This window comes from Juglans microcarpa x Juglans regia, chromosome 7D (genome assembly GCF_004785595.1).
Source record: "Juglans microcarpa x Juglans regia isolate MS1-56 chromosome 7D, Jm3101_v1.0, whole genome shotgun sequence".
In the NCBI taxonomy this organism is placed as follows: Eukaryota; Viridiplantae; Streptophyta; class Magnoliopsida; order Fagales; family Juglandaceae; genus Juglans; species Juglans microcarpa x Juglans regia.
This window is the reverse complement of record NC_054606.1, coordinates 1084850-1105392: the sequence shown is the minus strand read 5'-3', so window position 1 is coordinate 1105392 and position 20543 is coordinate 1084850. Positions and strand designations below refer to the sequence as shown.

The 20543-nt window shown below is 33.9% G+C and overlaps 3 protein-coding genes across 6 annotated transcripts in view; 2 read left to right on the top strand and 1 right to left on the bottom strand.

Moving 5' to 3' along the window:
- The window catches only part of LOC121239385 (DNA-directed RNA polymerase V subunit 1), a 28010-nt gene extending 22682 nt beyond the window's left edge, over positions 1–5328 (bottom strand). The window contains exons 1-6 of one of the 2 annotated variants that reach the window (XM_041136638.1): positions 4922–5328; positions 3581–3661; positions 3054–3180; positions 2812–2927; positions 2152–2205; positions 493–657 (exon numbers count right to left, since the gene is read on the bottom strand). In XM_041136638.1, coding sequence (XP_040992572.1) covers positions 493–657; positions 2152–2205; positions 2812–2927; positions 3054–3180; positions 3581–3661 — 543 coding nt within the window. In that variant the 5' untranslated portion in view covers positions 4922–5328. The remainder of the gene's footprint in view (positions 1–492; positions 658–2151; positions 2206–2811; positions 2928–3053; positions 3181–3580; positions 3662–4921) is intronic. The other variant, XM_041136639.1, reaches the window with a different exon arrangement.
- Positions 5329–9737: 4409 nt separating this feature from the next.
- LOC121238483 (protein NRT1/ PTR FAMILY 5.4-like) lies at positions 9738–12353 on the top strand. Its single transcript, XM_041135362.1, has 5 exons — positions 9738–9825; positions 9866–9986; positions 10306–10523; positions 11706–11956; positions 12288–12353. Exons 2-4 carry the CDS (start codon positions 9887–9889, stop codon positions 11940–11942), a joined length of 555 nt encoding a protein of 184 aa, XP_040991296.1. The 5' UTR covers positions 9738–9825; positions 9866–9886; the 3' UTR covers positions 11943–11956; positions 12288–12353.
- A 913-nt stretch (positions 12354–13266) lies between these two features.
- LOC121238481 (protein NRT1/ PTR FAMILY 5.4-like) lies at positions 13267–17722 on the top strand. Of its 3 annotated transcripts, XM_041135361.1 has the most exons (7): positions 13267–13287; positions 13392–13517; positions 13902–13992; positions 14091–14308; positions 15580–15831; positions 16180–16454; positions 16735–17722. In XM_041135361.1, the coding sequence occupies exons 2-7, from the start codon at positions 13464–13466 to the stop codon at positions 17639–17641; spliced, it is 1797 nt and encodes a 598-aa protein (XP_040991295.1). In that variant the 5' UTR covers positions 13267–13287; positions 13392–13463; the 3' UTR covers positions 17642–17722. The 3 variants fall into 3 exon arrangements, with proteins under 3 accessions (XP_040991295.1, XP_040991293.1, XP_040991294.1); XM_041135359.1 differs by lacking the exon at positions 13267–13287 and having other exon boundaries at positions 13300–13517; positions 13890–13992; XM_041135360.1 differs by lacking the exon at positions 13267–13287 and having other exon boundaries at positions 13302–13517.
- Positions 17723–20543: the final 2821 nt, after the last annotated feature.

Genomic DNA, 20543 nt, shown 5'->3' with positions numbered 1-20543 from the left:
TTTAATTTAGGGACTCTAGAATGTATTTAGGCACTCTTTTGAATATCTCATGTGTACATAGGTTATGCTTATTCCATTCGTATCAATAAAATTTACCTCTTACTTATCAAAAAATATATATAAATGTCAATCAAATCCAAAATGGTACCAGTACAAGATATATTATAAGAATTACATGAGTTGATCACTTAACCAAACCGTTGAGATTAGAATGGAGTTACCTATAGATGTGTGTGCGCGTTTGTGTGGGAAAAACCAAAAAATAACTACTCTAACGCCAAAAGAAGAGGAAGGGCACTAAGCTATAAGTAGAATAGCAAAATATTCCCCATACATAAATAAGAGAGAGAGAGAGATAAAACAACAGCGGATAACAAGACAAATTAAACTTAAATAATTTGAGCCTTCATGCCAACTAACCAAAAAACCTAATCTTCCAATAGCCTCCCTATATAGCAAAGAGCAAACACAGGTTAAGAGTAGAAAGCAAACCTCACAAGGAAGCAAAGTACGACACAAATCGTCACCATAGCGAAAACCATATATTTCCAAAAAGTTCCAAGAACCATCCCGAAGTGACCGTTGAGGAAGCTTCAGTTCCAAGTAACAAGCACCATCTGTGGTTTTTACCTCTCTGATAGAAACTTGTGGAGAATCCTAAAATGAGAAACATAAAGGAAACAAAAAAAGAGAGAGAAAATATTATAAATCCTTTAGAAGATGGAGAAAGAATGTTACAAGTTTAGGAGACAGTTCTAATTTCAAGAAGACGAAGACAGAATCAAGAACAATATCCAATCCCTTGCAAGATACAGAGTTTGCAGATGAATATAAAAATAAATAATAACAAGGCAATACAATAAATTTAAACCCCACTTACCCACCTTGTTTATAATAACAGCTATAATGGGGTTTATGAAAGTATATGCAACATAAGCCAACAAAGCCCTAAGCCCAACTACATGGAATCCTACATGAAAAACATCCTAGCAACTCAAATCTATAACTGCAAGAAGGATATAGTAGCAACAACGTAAGGAAACATCTACAAGGAAAAAAGTTATGATCCTAATTATTTTTTTGGATATAGTAACAACTAAGGCTTTGTTTAGTTACTAAATGCATCTCAACTCATTTCAACTTATCATTACAACTTTTTCAAATTCCAATACAAAATATAATAAATAATTCAACTTTTTCAAATTTCAAGATAATAATAATATTAAAAAATAATATTCTAACAATATTTTATCATATCAACTCAACTCAGTTCAACATCCAAACGCAGCCTAAATTTTTTAAGATATTTTTTTATTGGCACCCAAGTGTCCAAAACAAATTCACGGCTAATCCCGAGGGTGCACATGCCCTTGGCAAAGAGTTTTCCACACGAGCACCTCAAGTAATTTAAGGGAAAATATCTCACTCCAATAGCCCCTAGAAATTGTTTCCATCTAAGGTTCGAACCTTAGACTTGGTGATAGCATACCACCAAGACCAAGGCTCTTACCACTTGAGCCAACCCCTAAGGGTTAACTCAAATTTAAGATGTTCTTACTATATCCTCAAAAGAAATCTTAAGGATATAGTTCTCAATGCTATTTTTTTTTTATACGTAATACACTTTAAAAAAAAAAAAGTGTCAAATAAATTTTATTTGCTAAACTACATTGCCAAAAGTCAATTCATTCCAAAAACTTTAAACCCCCTTTCAATGCCTTAATTTTATGGGCCAAAATGAAGCTTGGGGTGCCTTGAGAATAATAAGAAAACCACCATTGTTTGACCTTCTTAACAAAACCTTCAGCCTTTAATCACATATTCTCAAGCTTGAAATATCTTCTACCACCATAAATACTTCCACAATCAGCAGTTGAAAAATGATGTGAATAGAGTTAGGGCAACCTCATTTTACTTCGATATAAAAATGAGCTTCCCACTCGAGGGATGCAAGGAATTGATTGATTCATTCTCATCCGTCAAAACCAGAATCATTTCTATCATCTAGATCCGAAAAATGATAACTCATCTTGTATTGAACTATGGAGTTATGAGACACAATATCACCGCAATGACACCTAAAACAAATCTAAGAATGGCATCATGCACATCAATCACAAGGAAAATATAGTTTGATCATTTTATACTGACCTCACAACAGGAAGATAACAATCTTTCTGCCAAACCAGCACTCTTTAGTGGAACCTGAATGGTATTAAGATCCAGCATATAAAAAACAGATTAGAAATAGTAAGATTAGAAAAATAAAAAGTGGATCATAACTGGTTTACAATGTAATAAAGTTGAAAATCAAAGAAACACAGTATATATACACAGTGGTATACCAATTATTTTCATCAACAATCTCTTTATGAGAGAATAACTAGGAAGAGAATCATGAATTCCAAGCCAAGAGTGGTATCGATGATATTGAAAATAAGATCATGCAGCATCAAGGTTCAAGTTGGCCTTTGCAATGTTTTGACAAAACCAACCCAAATGCACAGAGAAGACACATAGGAGACACAGTGATGAAGATATTATACGAGACGATGAAAAAAAAAATAATGTAATTACTTACCAAGCATATAATGTTATAATACAGAAGGAAATTCAAAAAATGGTTTTTATGAAGCAAGCTTCTTGATAGACATTTCTTAGCGGAAAAGTGCTCTGTGTTTCCTCCATTAACAGAGTGGAAATACCCAGAGAACAAATTAAAATTTAGGTTAAGTCTCCAATCTGAATACAAAAGCATGAGATCAAAGGGAGCCTTAATAAAGTGGGAGAAAATACTCAATCAGGTCTTACCTTGTTCCTTTTCATCTTTAAGCACTTCAAACAAAGTAAGCTCAACATCCTCTTCAGTTCACCAACATGGCTAGGATGGTAGATCGGAATTGGTAATTCAATGTATCCAAAATGCCCTGAAAGGAACAAAATGAAAAACAAGTGTTGCTCTTACTAACACATACAAAGGAATGATTATTTGCAAGTCATATATTGAATTATCATATCCTACAGTAGTAATAAAGATAACAACACTTGCGCACCTTCACATTTCCCTGGTTCAGAAGTACCACAAGATTCACATTTGCCAAATTCAAGAGGCAGACCAAGAAAGGGATTCGCAAGTTGACTGGCATGGCTAATAGGGCAGTCACTGATCGATGCTGTACACTAATGTAAACATTGTAAAAACAAAAAAGTGCATAAATTTATTTAGTTATTGGGTTAAAGATTCAAAGCTACAAATCCTACCATCAAAATCATATAGTGACTTGTGAATTTGGCAGGCAATACATAGCACTCAATCAAAGATGCTTTTTGAGAATAGTTTAGCATAGTCAACTATAAATTACCAATCATCAAGCAATGCTTAGCTAGGTAGATAATTGGTCATCATTCCTAAATAACTACTCAAAATAGATTCTAGATCAAGCCCCTCAAAACAAAACAGAAAATCTTCCTGCAAATTTTATCAAGTGTTTCTTATCAATTGAATGTCATGAAGAGCCCTCGTATAAAGTAATGCCGAAAGTACAAAACAAGTAAATGAGAAAAGCCTACTTCTACTTACGATTTCATGATGAGTTGCCAAACCAAATCTGATCCCAATAATCTCGCCGTCTAAAATAGTTGAAGAGGGATTTTCCTCCATCTGTTACAACAACAAAAAAAATAAAAAGCCTTGAAAAGTACTGCAAAAGGAAGAAACTAATTAATTGCCGACAAGATATGATTAATCAATGGTGTGAAAGGCCTTAATAAAAGGGGAGCACTCTTACATATAAAATTTTAGCTTTCAATAGGCAAAACAAGATTACATATAAAGTTTACTAAAAAAAATAACACAGCCTCGTGGGCTTTGCATGAACTAGAAGCAAAGAAATTTTGATAACTAGCACAAAACGAAAGCCTAACCTCATTCCTCAATTTGCTTGGCAACCACATATGAAAATAATAAGGGAGAATGTGTACCACTATGTATTTGTGATTTTGCATGCATGTTTGTGCTTGTAAGTGGTGGAGTGGGTGTATGTTTAGCAAGGTCCCAAATGGTGATAAATCAAAATATCATAAATCCCATTTCCTTGCTTTTCGTAGTTATTTTCAGCAAGCACACAGAGGGTCTTTTTTTTCTTTTTTTCTTTTGCTTATTCATTGCAATTGAGCTTATAAATTTATAATATTCACATGAAGGAGCATGTTTCAAATCATATATAAAATAAACCCAAAAAAGGAATAATAAAATATACTTGTCATGGAAAACCCGACATGCATGGATGCAAAACCCAAGATGTATATAACCTCCCAGGAAATTTGGGGGGGGGGGGGGGGGGGGGGGGGGGACCATAAGCCCAAGCTCTGGTACAAATGGCAGCAAAATGCCAACAAACATTCTAACAAACACAAATGAAGAAAAGATAAAACCCAGCAACCACAGAGAAAAAAGGAAGTAAAGGTGTCAATTTTTTTTTCCATCACTTTCTCGGAAGCCAAACACCAGAACACGTAATATGCATGGAAGGAAGACCAAAATCACTTGGCTTTTGCCGTTCATTTCAACGTCAAGTGGTGATTTTGCACACAAACCCTAGGTCCAAACCAAAAGGAGGAACAAAATAGATGGCTTTAGCGTGATGGTCAAACAGAGAGACAGGACCTGAATTCTCCTTTCTGCTGCCGACAAAACCAAAAATGGGACATAAACCTTCCAATCGCCAAAAGAAAACAAGCCAAAACAAACAAAGGAGAGGGAAAAAAACTACATTTTTATGCTTTTATTTCTTTGTTTACTAATTACAACCAACCCAAAACACAATGCCTCGGTTTTCCCTCGTTTTCATCTGAGTCTCCTCACTTTCTCAGCAACCAAACACTAAAAAGATAAAATGTAAGGCAGAACACAAATACTCACCACAGATTTCCACTCCCACAGTCCTTCAAATTAGGGGGTTTAAACTAAAACCCTAGATTAAGCCTCAATGCCGGAATAAGTAGAGTCAAACTGAGCAAGAGAGCACTAGAGAGAGAGTGAGTGTGACGAAACGCCTCTGGTGTGTGGGACACAAAATGGTAGCATGGTAAACTAAACGAAAGGCATGTAAAAGTGAAACAATGGGTCGCACAAAAATGGCGGAGTGTAGCTTTTGATTTTTGCTCTCTCTCTCTCTCCTCTCTCTTTCTTCCTCGCTGTGAGAGAGAGAGTGGAATTAGCTTTGCATGTAACGGAAAAATACAGGGTCTGAGTTTAAAACACAGATCAAGCTTCTGATTTTAATTGAGTTTTATAAGGGTGTCACTTTTTGGCGCAGTGCTGAAATTTATTGGATTTGGGATTTGTTTGGGGAGGGGTTTAATAACTAGATTATGTTTTTGTTTTAAACCAGATTAGGTCTTTTTTTAAAAAATAAAAAATAGGTTCATTGTGTAGATGAAATTTGGTAATTTGGTTGGACAAATGAAGGGCATTGTATGGATTCAATTAATTTTCATACATATATGCATTATAAGAATATAAGAAAAAATCTGGTCGTAAGTGAATTTGCAGACCAATACGCGCATCAATGCTAAGGTAAAAAGGTAAACTTTAATGAAACGGCGCGGATTTGAAAATGAACATTTGACAAAATAATCTACGTCAAATATTGGTGCACATATTGATCCGCGAATCTGCTTGTAGATAGAATAGCTCAGAATATAAACATTACAATTTAGGACTAACAATTTGCGTCCTTATAACATATTAAAATGGTGTTAATTTAGATTTATGTGCATCAATTAATTATAATCCGATCTATTTAATTAAATGGATCAAATATTTTAACTCAAACTCGTTAATTATTTTGAGATGAATTTATGTTAAGTTCAAAAATTACGTCAAAAATTATCGTTAACTCCATGTATTTCATTTATACATGATTCAACCCTAAAGTAACTCATTTAATTAAACTTACACTCCTTAATATTTTGCTATATTCATGGTTTGCATCAACAGCAAAAAAACAAAATATTCTCAAAAGAAGATGATTCTTATCATATGTTGTTTCCAAATATTATTTGCAAGAAAGATGGACAAAGCAAAGAAATTTCATAATATTTAATAATGAGATCCATAATGAGTCACATATCAACTTTACACTAATCATGGATGAATTATTACATGTGAAGCTTTTGTTAAAAGAAAAAAATGTGAGCATGTAAAAAATAACACTCATGCTTACCGTTTATAAACATTGCATATCCCATAGGCTAAAGTGAATTGAAAAATATAAATTAGCAATTATAATTAACCTTCTCTCACTTAAATCCGAGAATAAAGTAAGTATAGAACGTGTACTATATTTTTCATGTGTTTTGGAAATTAACTCTATAAATTATCAAAAGTTTAAATACAGTTGGAAAAAGATGTTAGGGAAAATGTCACATTTCAGTATTTTACATTAATCATTAATATTTAGTTTATTATTTTAAAAGATAAAAATTAATATAATATAAATAAATGCCCGGGATCACCAATTGATTTTTGTGGATAACATTCGGGTCGATCATTACTTTGACCCGACCAAAACCCCACCTTCCCGGAAGCAATTGGTGGACCTTAGCAAATTCGTTTTTTCGGAAATGGGCCATAGTGGGCCGAGGTTTGTTCATTCGCTCGGTTATATGGTGGTTTCGAGAGTGGTGAGTTGGACCTATGGGCCGTTGACTGCTTGTTTGTTTGTTTTTCTTCTTTTTTCTTCTTTTTCTTTTTTTTTAATAAAATTGAACTTCATACATTAATCAACCCACATACGTACAATACTTAATCCATCCCAAATCAGAGTAAACATCAAAAGCAACATCCTAAAAGATATAAAATCTGGATAAGAGTGTCACCATTGATTAGTATCCACAATCCATTAGGCTTGTTGAGCAAGAAGGTGTGCGGCTTGATTTCCTTGTCTTCCTACATGAAATACTTCAACCATATGAAAGCAATGCAATAAACATTGAATCTCCATAATCAAAGACCTATGAGAAGTAAGATTTTCATCATTTGATTTTATAGCATCAACAACAATCATAGAATCTCCCTCTAATTGTAACCTCAAGTATCCCAAGTGAATGATCATCTGTAAACCTCTTAACGTTGCTAATGCTTCAATATCATCCATAGAAAAATCTCCAACCTCCTTCCTACTTAAGGCAAACAACACATCCCCTTTATTATCTCAAATAATTACCCCCACACTAACAACTCCACTCTCTTTACAAAGAGTCCCATCAAAATTCAACTTAACATAACATTCAGGATGAGCTATTCATATCAAGATCTTTCCTTGTGACATCCATTTTTTAGAGTGCTTAATACTATTATAGCTTCTTACATAATCAATACAATTATTAACACACACTTCAAGTGTATTAGATTTGTACTTAAACAAATTTTGATTTATAAATTTCTACACCCCAAGCATTAGTCATGAATAATGAAACCAGAGACATATTAGCTCCCATCAAAATTCAAACTAGCTCATCAAAGTAATTTGCATTATCAAAAAAAGGTAACACTTTTCTGCCTCGAGTTTCTCATATCTGGATTACCTTTGAACATAGACACAAGGCATGAAATTGGTATTCAAATTGCACATGACAATTACCACACCACATATTTGACAAAACACCCATCTTCAATAAGTTCACCTTTGCTGGGAGGTTGTTTTTACTAGCCCTCCATGCAAAGTTGTGTACTTTTGGAGGTAACGCTAAATGCTACAATTTTATTCAGTAAAGTGGATCTTTATTTGAGTCTGTATTTTTCCTCGATTCAACACAGTATTTTAATCCCAAACCAAAATGGTACCCAGATTTTATAGTATATTGTCCACTCCTACAGATTTGATATTAGAGAGTTTTTGAAGATCTTTCAAAATTATTGTATTTCTCTTAATCTAAATATTATGCTAGAATATTAATCCCATCGTCAAGACATATTGTCTCATTTTCATAACAAATACAAATTAAAATAACTTTCTCAAAATATATTTAAAAAAAAATGAGTCTTGTCATTCTCACAAAATTTTATAAAATCCGTTTTTAAAATATTTTTCAAATGACAATGCTAGGGTGTACACTAAATGTGCACACCAATGGAAATGACTTTTTTTAAAAAAAATTTTAAGCATTTTTCAAACATCCATACTCATTAAGAAAAAAAATACAATTTCACTAATAGTTACTTTTTTAAGCATTAAGATCTAGAAAAAATAAAAAAATTAAAATATACGAATAGGTACATTTAGTAGACATATTTAAAAGACATACTCTCGTTTTCATTTTTCAAAAATTTCAGAATTTTTTTTTTCTAAAATCCGATTATTTCCCACTTCTCGACACTTGCGCTTTTACGAGTTCATGGTGCATATATCGAAGAGTTGAATATCACAGGCATCGACAAATTAGAAAATGAAGAATATTACTTTGTCTATTCAATTTGTCTTCTGATATTTTATTTATTATATTTTTTAATTTTTAATTTTAATTTTTTTCTTTACTTAATAGTTAAATGAATGACTATTAGTATATTCATGATATTTTTTTATATTTTTTTAAAATGTTTTAAAATGATAAAAAAATACGAATAAAAAATTAAAAAAAATATAAAAATGTGATTTTGGACTAATGGTAAGTTACAGCCGTCTATTCTAAGTGGTAGAATAGCACCGCTCTTAGAAAATTGTGTTTCGCCACTTAATTTCGATCTTCATCACAGAGATCTCAAAGAAAAGGTCGAGGAAATATTTTATTTTCATCTACATATATTTTATTATGAAATATTTTGACCATTTCAGGTTAATTTAATTAATAAAATTATCAAAATATCACATATTAATTAATGTGGATACCATCAAAGTTACGTCAACAGAACAGCAACTGCTCATGAAGATCAACAGGACAGCAACAGAACATCAAAATACATGAGCTGTATGTAGAACAATAAATTATATAAGGAGTCCGTGGTCCACTCATGAATTAGCTACACAATAGCTTTTCTCGCTTCACATCACATCACATCACATCACATCACTACGGCCATATTGGAACAAGAAAATAACTTATAGGCATCAATTTTGAATAGTTTTTGTCGTTGTGTATATAAATAGAAGTAGAGATTAATTCATTTCAACTACTATCCTTTATTGGTGATGTTTTAGGGGTGATTTGTATTCGAAAGTTATTTTAAGTTATCTCAATTTAATTTATTATTATTTATTAATTTTAATTCATAAATTTTATTATTATTCACAATACATTTTATTACTATTCATAACTCATCTCAATTCATTTTCGAATCTAAATGACACCTTAATCAATTCACAAAGAAAAAAGATGCTTCCATCGGAGCATTAATTGATTGGGTGATGAGAAAGCAACTTGAGAAATAATGTTAATTTTAGAATATATAAATTTTACATATTTATTTTGAAAAATAATGAGATACACAATTAAAAGGTGAGTTATTTAATGTAAATTTTAAATTTATCCAATTTTTTTAAAAGGAAATGTGTGGAATTTGTACACACTAACGCTATACAAATCATTTTCCTAATTTAATACAGGTGTCGTGATGTATTCAAGACAATTTGAACTAATTTATTAATGATAATTAATCATATAAGTGAGTAGTTTATATGAATATGTTCGGTTTAGTATACTAACTAATTAATAATGAGCTAAAAATCCACACAATATATGTTAAAGTACCTAAATACCCATGGAGAGAGATTCAAAGTTCAAACTCACCTATATAAAAGGACTCCAAAATGCACAGGATCGCCCATACTTCTCATCATACCAATAAAAGGGTTTTATATTTTACAACCTCATCTCGGTCTGAGAAATGATTGAAAATGGCCGCTGCCTTGAAGATAGCAAGGAGTACTTCATCCCACGGAAACCAACCAAAGCTGGTGGATGGGACGCTGCCATTTTCATCACCTGTGAGCTGCTAACCAAGCTCTTCCTCCTCCTCTTCTTTAATTAGCCACTTATATATATATACACACATATATACATTATAAACATAGACATATATACACATATATACATTATATACATAGACATATATACACATATACATACACATAAATATCGATATTTTACTATAAGAAAAATGTTTATTTACGATCAGTTAATTTCAGCGAAATGACTATCTACAACTAAAATTGATTACGAATAGTCTTTTAATCACAATAAATTAATCATAAAAATCCGATTTTCTTCTAATATTTTTTTTTTTTTGGGGGGGGGTGTTTGCAGTTGTGGAAGTGGCAGAGAGATTTGCGTTCTATGGCTTGGCTAGTAACCTCATCACGTACCTTACTGAAGAACTCCAGGAGTCCAACTCCACTGCTGTTAAGAATGTAAACACTTGGCTCGGTGTGTCGTATCTTTTCCCCATACTTGGAGCTTACATAGTCGACTCTTTCCTCGGCCGCTTCAACATCATCCTTGTGGCCTCCATCATCTATTGCACGGTAAATGAATTCCATGATCATCTTCATACCTTTTTCTTCAATCCTAGCTTACTTTCTTTGGGAGGAAGATATTAAGAGATCGCTCGGATGCACATGATCATCTCGATCGTGACTGTTATGTATATATGGATGCATGCAAGATGCATGCCGTTGCAGCATGCCTGTGATCTGCTACCACTTAGCCAATAAATTGAGGCTATCCAAGCTCGTGTTAAACGTTGGATGGAGTTTCGGTTGCTCGGGTAGTTTCTTCCCAGTTCGTTTCATGAAATTAGACTCTTCAGACGCCGGAGTTTCCTGCTCTTGTTCGTTAGTTTCTTCCCCATCATAATATTCTTGAGAAAAAGGCAGGACGTGAAATAGCTCAAAAGTTTCTTCATTCTTCGTACAACTTGTAAAATCAAACAAGTAAAGCCAGAAATAAGATCTCAACACAGAATTACCTTTACTCACAAAACCCTTCACCGCCACTCTTTCTCGATCGCACATTCAGGCTCACAAGCGTACAAACAAGCAACAGCCTCTAGCACTAGTGATCAGCTTGGACCCGAGCTAGCTACGTACACGGTGACAGTACTGAAACATGGCTACTACCATCGCATGCTCTACGAATATTACAGTTTGTTTGACCTTTAAAATCAAAGAACCCAAAAGTCCCCGTTTTATAGGCAAGTAGGTGACTGGAGGTTGGTTCTCAAAAGGTCTGGAATGTACAGAGAGACACGTAGCTAGGAGAGCTACGACGATAGTAGAGACCGGCAACAATCTAGCTAGGCGGTAAGTCGGTCGTTATATGCGCATATATAGAAAGCCCGAGTATTTCTAAAGCGACCGCACGTTTTAGGCCCCTCCCATACGCACATCATGAGCACCCCGGCCCGCGTTTTACATGCAAAACCCTACTCATATTGACGAAATTGCTATATATTGCATATATATACACAAAAAATGAGAAGTGATTGCTCTTCTTCTGTGATTTGTTTTTTTTACGCGTCTCCACTCGGCATGGGAGGCTATATGATTTATCATTTATACTGCAACAACAACAAAATAATACTAAAATCTTTACAATAAATATACCGAACAAACAAATCATGCCTTCATTCGATTAACAATTACTACGGTACAGTATATAGTAAACTTGATCATCATGGTAATTTTCATGGTTTTTATGTCACACAGGGAATGGCTTTGTTAGCCTCATCGGTCTCAATAAAACCATTGAATCAGCGAAAAGCATTATTTTTCACAGCGCTCTACATAATAGCAGTCGGGAAGGGGGACACAAGCCATGCGTGCAAACCTTCGCGGCGGATCAGTTTGACGAGGACTTGCCAGAGGAGAAGAAGGCCAAGAGCGCTCATTCTTCAACTGGTGGTATTTGGGTCTAAATATTGGAGACTTCATCCACACTTGTAGTGGTATACATAGAGGTACGAAAAATTCTTCATATTAGTTACTATTTATTATCTTACATATCGCATTTTATGAAAAATATTTATATATTTTATAAAAAATATTTCTACACTTTACAAAAAATCTATAAATATGAAGTATTTAAATAAATAATAACTGATATATAAAATTCTACAAAAAATAATCATTCTATGTTGTTTTTTGTGTTTTTTTACGTAAAAACCGTTATATGCATGTGCAATATTATTTAATTTCTTTCCTAGAATTACTTCAAAAATACAGTACTCGAGAGTTAATAGATTTGTTAAAGTCCACCTTTCAAGAATTTGAAATTAATGTTGTGCACAGGATAACGTAAGCTGGGCGGTAGGTTTTGGAGCCTTGGCAGCGGCAATGGCAGTATCACTGCTAGTACATGCTGCATCTACTCAAAGTCAATGCGACTGTAAATACCTTTTGTTATCTTGCATATAAAAGCAAACCACAGTCTCTTTGATCAACCGCCTCCATCAATTGCAGACTCTGTAAGACCGCCCAGTATTGAATTAGTAAAATATTTTTTTATCTTTAAATTTAATAAATATTATTTATATTTACTCCACATTGAATTAATTAAATTATTTTCATCTAAACTATAAGCTATAGTAAATCTATTTTTTTTAAATATGAAAAAAATTATAACAAATCTAAAAATATTTTTTGAGATTATTATATTATAGATATAAGATTTTTATTCATATGAAATTTTATCATCTATATATATATGAGATTATTATATTATATATTGTTAGATTGTGAAAATGAAAATGAAAATGATTGTTGGATGTTATTGAAGATTATAAAAATAAAATATAAATTAATTAAAAAATATAAATAATAAAATTTTATTATTATAGAGAGGGTGATGACTAATTTAATATAGATTTCAAATTTTGAATGATTAGTTAAAAGTGAAAAAGTTATATATTAGTTAAAATTTAAAGAATAGAATGGTGAATCTAATACTAATGCTATAAGACGTATGTTTTGAACGAGTGAGAGATCTTGCCATATTTTTACTGCACATATTTAACAGCCACGGCTATGGGGCTTCTGGAGTGAAAGGAACTTTAACACAACAGAGAATATTGTAATCAAAGTGCCGGCTCTAATATATATTCTCATCATCGTGCCGAGTATCCAAGGCTAGCTTCTAACGTACGGGACTCTTCATCTCTTTATAAAAAGGTATACACAACCACCAAAGCTAGGGACAAGTTATAAGGCAGAAACTACTACATTAGTTTTAAATAGACCTTTATTTGCATGTCTCTCTCTCTTTTTGCATATTTTCTCCGGGACATGCCTGGTGTTTCCCTCTCATAATATTTTCACACAATTTTCGTGGATGCATGCATGCTTTCTATACGTTTAACTGGTTTTTGCTCTATTTTGTTGGCCACCCGCCGCCAGTACACGCGCTCGTACACATATATCGTACACATATATATCCTGAAGAAGCGGCTAAGGACTAGACACATCAAGATGGCATCGTTAGTCGCCTCGAATCATGCTCTGTTTTGCCTTCAACCTTTCGAGGTGAATATATGTCTAATTATACCTGTAAATGTTCAGGGTTTCTTTTGCTTTCACCCCTTATTTATTTGTCATCGACTCATCATGAGTCATTCATGATAAGCCAAGATGCATGCATTAATTAATCCCAACTTATATATCGGTTTCATTGAATTATGCGTCTATTTATGACTAATTAAGTCGACTAAAAAAGTTACTGCACTAGCAGATTCCGTTTTGACGACCCTAATAAATGTCAAGAAGAAAGTGATGATATATATATTAATAAAAATGTACCATCGAAACTATTTAATTTTTCCTTTGCATTCTAAAGTCCACTCTTTACACCGATCGATCTCTCAAGCCTTTTTGTAACGTCTCTGCTAACATATATAGTTAGTCATGCAGGTTGGAAATGGCTATGAAGATACCAGGAGAGAGGTCTCTAGACAACATAAACCCGCTAGGGGTGGTTGGAAAGCCGCCATATTCATAATCTGTAAGACAACAGCTTGTTCCTCGATCCTCCTGGCGTTGATGATCTTCAGGCGCTTCAACTTCTTAATAATTATTGATATCTTGATGTTTTGGTTGCAGTTGTTGAGATGGCGGAGCGATTTACCTTCTATGGCTTGTCCGGGAACCTCATCACCTACCTCACGAATGAACTCCACGAATCGATTCCAACGGCAGCAAAGAATGTCAACACCTGGGTTGCTGTATCATGTCTCCTGCCCATATTTGGAGCCTTCATTGCTGATTCCTTACTGGGTCGATTCAAGACCATCCTTTTGTCCTTCGTCATATACCTTGTGGTAAAGCTAGCTAGTTAGCTATCACCTTGTCAATTATTTCTTCCTATACAAATTCAAGAATGTTGATTAATTATCACTATTTTTTAGGCCTTTGTTTATAATATAATTGTTCTAAGATATTCTCAAGTTATTTTACTATTATTCACAAATTATTCATGTTACTATTAACAAACTATTCACTACTTCTCATAAACTATTTTATTATGATTCACATATATTTTGAAATATACTTAACATTCAAAACCAACCTTAATAAAAATTCAAGGAAAATGCTAGGTTTTTCCCTCATTTTGCCCCTTGCAATTGATTGCTCATATATTTTAATTCATTTTCATTAATAGTTAAGAAATTGACTACTAGTATATTTATAATTACATATATTTCTTTTAAAAAAAATTAAAAGTATTTCAAAAATATTTGAAAGAAAAAAAGTACAATTATATATATATATGCTGAAGGCACGCCGAGTAGCACTATCCATTCCTACAATTTCTATCCCCAAACAATTTCTACTCTATAATCTATATATATATATATATATATATATATATATATATATATATATATATATATATATATATATATATACTACAAAAAATATATTTTTTTAAAGAAACTAAAAAAAAAAAGACTTATTTTCTTATGAATAAAACTCCTTGATTACATGAAAATATTTATGAGAAGATGTTGAGTGATAAGATGACGGTTTATATTTTATACACATGAATACATATACTAGGAAATGAATTTCGAAATGATAGCCTACACGAAAATGACGTAGAGGTTCTCATGCATAACATATACACGTGTGTGTGTTGGGCATTTTTGTGTAGAGCCGGGTTCTGTTTTGTAGTAGCCTGATTTGATGATTCAATCTCACAAAAATTCATTAGGATTTTTGAGTGAATTTTCAATGGATCCTCACCCCAAAAAAATTTTTTTGACTTAGCGTTTTAGCCCTTGAACTAGTCCGATCTTACCCCTAATTAGGATTTACTTGTTAATAACCATAATTAGGATTTCGCCACACACAAACACATATATATTATATTTTGTATGGCCATTGGCCGCTAAAAGTATTATTGCACTGTATATTTAACTTTTTATCAAATCACGTAAATCTTATGTCAATATGTGATTGATTTTATTTTTCCGCTTTACGTATAACCTTCTCTCTTTTCGTTACTAACAATATCTACGTGTTGTATACATGTGTGCAAGCATATCTTTTAGTTCTAAATATTATAAATGTTATGGGTTTTATGTCACAGGGACTGGTTTTGTTAACGTTAACAGTCTCAGTACTCCCCTTGCATCAACGTAAACCCATGTTCTTTGTAGCGCTCTACATATTGACAGTGGGGGAAGGCGGGCACAAGCCGTGCGTCCAAACCTTCGCGGCAGACCAATTTGACGAGGATTCAGACGAGGATAAGAAGGCCAAGAGCTCCTTCTACAACTGGTGGTATTTAGGAATAGTCGTTGGCTCCACTTCTGCCATTCTCGCAGTAATCTACGTGCAGGTAAAAATCTGCCCATTTATTAATTAATATTATTGTTAATCGGAGGAGATAATATTTGGACCGATGATTATTATAGTCTAATGCAAAATTGACACGTATATTCCAACATAAAAAAAGGTTTACCTAAATATAAATATGAAAAATTCTACTCATCATCTCACACTACGCATCATACATCATATTTAATTTTTTTTTATTTACTAAATGTGTGGCGTATGGATGATGAGTAGTAACTCAATTTGTTTAAGAGGAATAAAATAAAAAAATAAATTTAAAAAAAAATTAAAATAAATATGATATGTGATATGTAAAATAATGAATAACAAGACCCTTATGTCATGCGCACAGGAAAATATTGGTTGGGCCGTCGGCTTTGGAATGCTGGCAATAGCATTGACAGTGTCACTGGCCATATTTTTGTTAGGAATGAGGAGGTACAGGAAGCAGGGTCCACTAGGGAGTCCATTAACTACAGTGGCACGGGTACTTGTGGCCGCTATGCGGAAGTGGCGCGTAAATGAGACGCGTGATGGTTGCGGTGTGTATCATGGAGATGAGAGTGATGGATCCCATGTTGCGGGTCAACTTAAGGCTCGGACTTTGGCACGTACTGATCAAGTGAGGTACTTCCCAATTTAATGGGTGCACTTGCATATATGTACTACTTTTTTTACAACTTTTTATATAACTATATTTTAAAATGAGAATATTTATATAAAGTGATATTATTTTTATAAATTATTTTATAAAAATACCCATAATTAAAAATATAATTGTATAAAAGTTTATAAAAAGGATTGTATATCTATAATTTTCTATATAACAATAGTTTCTTCTTTTCCTAGACTTTATGATCTTACTAATTTATAATTGTCTTACAAATAAATGAATAAATAAGTGCAGATTTTTAGACAAGGCAATGATAATTGACAACATCGATGCCTCGAGAAGTATCCGAGATCCATGGAGGCTATGCTCATTAAACCAAGTTGAAGAAGTAAAGCTTGTCTTGCGTCTTATCCCAATATGGTTGTGTTGCTTAATGTATGCCGTAGTCGAATCCCAAATCGGAACCTACTTCACCAAGCAAGCTAGCACAATGACCCGATCCATTGGACCGCATTTTGCTCTCCCCGCAGCATCATTTCAAGCTCTTATTGGCCTAACAACCATAAGCATTATACCTATTTATGACCGGATTTTCATCCCCTTGGCTAGAAAATTCACAGGACTGCCGTCCGGCATAACTATGCTACAAAGGATAGGCACTGGTTTTTTTTTCTCCATACTAATTATGGTTGTTTCGGCTCTAGTCGAGGGCAAAAGAATCAACATTATAAAAGAGAATAAGCTCGTGAACAACCCCAAAGCAATGGTACCAATGAAGGTGTGGTGGTTGTTACCACAATATATGCTTTTTGGTTTGTCCCATTTGTTCACGATTGTTGGGCTCCAAGAACTTTTCTATGACCAAATGCCGGAGGCAATGAGAAGCTTGGGAGCAGCACTATACCTTGGTGTTGTAGGAGTTGGATTTTTCGTTACCAATGCTGTTATTTCTGTCGTTCAGGCTATTAGTTCAAGTGCTGGGGAAGAATGGCTCGGTGGCAATAACCTTAACCGCGCACACCTTGATTGCTTTTATTGGGTGCTGGCTGGATTAAGTGCTTTGAATTTCTGTGTTTATGTATGGATTGCTAAGGGTTTTGTGTACAAAAAGGTTGAGGGGGATGATGTTCCAGGAGATAAAGAACTCTGTTTTGTCGATGGATGCCCAGATGGGGGAGGCATGAGACCCACAAGGCCATAATATATGTATATATGTACCAATCTCCAAACAATCTGGATATTTCTTTAAACTAGTTTTTATTTAATGTACATTTCCAGACAACCTCTTCCACATTATCAGATGAAATAGAGAATTATGTCCCATTTAGATTCAGAAAGTGTTTTTTTTTTTTTTTTTAAGAAGATGACGTTACCCAAATTTTATTAATTGCCTTCAATTGTGGCGGAGGAAACCGTGATTACAACAAGACACCTGGATGATACAAATAATCAAGAAAACCAAAACCCAGACATTTAAAAAAAAAAAAAAAAAAAAAAGGACCATCCAGAAACAACACACAATAACAAAACAGTACATGGCAAAATCAAAAGTAGACAAACAGAACCAATCCTAGACAAGAACAAAGAAACTTGCAAGAAAAACACATGCAAATGAAGATAAATAAGACAATTAAACCACAAACAACTTACCAGAAAAAATTACGAGATCCGCAAATAAGGTAAATCAATTCTGTCCATGCGGAGAAGACCTCTGAGGCTACTAGGCAACTCACTAGACCAGTCCGAATTTAAACCACCAGCTCCCCTCTTAGCAAGAAAATCAGCCACAACATTACCTTCACAAAAAACATAATGCACTCTATACTCCAAGCAGTTAAGATAACCATGTAACTCATCACAAAAATCCTCTAAATACTAGATATTAAAACCGCCCTTAGTGAGCCAATTAACTAACAGTTGAGAATCTGTCTCAATTTCAACCTGAACAAAATCTAGATGATAGTACCTACGAACACCTTCCAGCAAACTGCGCATTTCAGCAGAATTATTAGAGCCTTGGTCCAAGAACACAGAATAAGTTGCAAGGAACCTCCCACAGTCATCACAAATAACGCCCCCAGCACTTGAAGGTCAAAGATTACCAAAACTACTCCTATCGGTATTAAGCTCAACCCAACCTTGAGGAGGCCGAATCCATCTCACCACACAAACCTTCTTAGGTCTAGGGGGTAAAACCGGAATATCTAGTCGCTATAAAATAACAACATCCTTATTATAAATTGTAGACATTTTCATGATCAGATCCATAATACGGCAAATCCATAATATAATAGTATGCCAAACCGAAACAACGCTATTAACCCTTTCTTCAAATCTACCTTTACAGTGCCGATCCCAAAGCTTCCAAGAAAAAATAGACAGGAGAAGACCAAATATATTCAGAAAGTGTTTCATCTCATCATTACAACTTTTTTAAATTCTCACACAAAATATAATAAACAATTCAGTTTTTTCAAATATCAAAATAATAATAATATTAAAAAATAATATTCTAACAATATTTTTTTCAACTTTATCTTTCATCTAAAATTATTTTATCTCATCTATGAATCTAAATCAGCCCTTAAACTCCGATTTATCTTGGAAATTTTGTAGTGAAATCTAACAGAGGCCCGAATAGTGTTTATGACTCGCAGATGAGGCCTGCGGTGAGATTATCATTTGAATATCCAGGACTCTCGGGTTGTTTGAAATAAAATGGAAAATTATCATTACAGCCGATTCAGCCCTCACTTAATTCTCCACTAGATGGGACATTTAGGATATATAATATATTGTTTAACCAAGGATTTGGATGTTTAGAAAGTTCATAATTGTTATGATTTGAATGGTGAAAATAAGTAGAAATTGGAGCGTTGATTACCCGAGACTGTCCAGATTCATTCTAATGATAGGAGCAACAAACGCAACCAAGCTAGACATGACATCACTCACTGTATATATGCATCTCCAACCTTGCAATTGCATGCATTCCCCGAAAGATTATGTAACAGAGATAATTACAAACTGCTAAAATGATCATGAAAATCAATCCCAACAATGTACGTATCATTCATTGAAACCTACTTTCTGGAGTAGGCCGAGCGCATATCCACCACAGGGAGAGTTTTTGTGGTAGGTACGCAGCCATTATAAGTCTTGAAGGTCAAAGCTTTCTAAATATTAGGTAGACACTGTAGATTAGCTTCGCATTTAGATAGGGCGAGCCTGGTCAAATTCGGCAGTCCTTCATATACAAGCTCGATTGCCAATCAAGTTTATGTTTAATGAAGTATGGTACCTATCATAATCTACTTTTGATATTGCTGCACGGCTTGTGGAGGATGATTAGCTGATTATAATACCATTCTTACACTCAATGGATATGAGAACAGACTCACTGAGTTATCCACCTCCTTACTCAAAATTTTAAGCCACTAGATTTGTATTCAACAATGTTATATATTAACCACAGCAGATTTTGACGGCTGATTTCAACACTGCAGATTGTCCTTGGTTTGATGTTTCGTAGAAACATAATCTTGGTCTAGAACTTTATAGATGTGCAATTGGGAAGGTGGTATATATCTGCTGATTGCAAGCAAAACTCGAGATTGTAAGAGACATCCTCTCGAACAATCTCGATGTCCATAGTGTAGTCGGTTCAGAACACACTATCTTGAGCATACACCTATCTGGTGGGGCAGCAGCTTTCTGTGCATGCAGCCCTCCTAGACTTGCTGAGTAAACGGACTGTGGAACATGTTCAAGGCATATCAAGTGTAGAAACCCAACATTCAAATTCAAGAAAAAGCGTATGGCACTGCCTGTCTCTTTCCCTCAACTTCTTTCACATTTGAGTCCAGCAGATCTTCTATATACACATGATCTTCTTAGGTACATGAACTTGCCTCTGGACCTTTGAATTTGGATGCCATTTTTATCAAGGATGTTCTGGCAGACAGGAAGGTAATGCATAGATCATCAATGGAAAGTTGTTTGTAACCCCACAATGTGATGATGGACCCTATAGATGTTGCTTTGATTGATTTAAGTCATTAAGTGCTCTGAGGACTAATGGAGCAGAAATGCAGCAAATACCT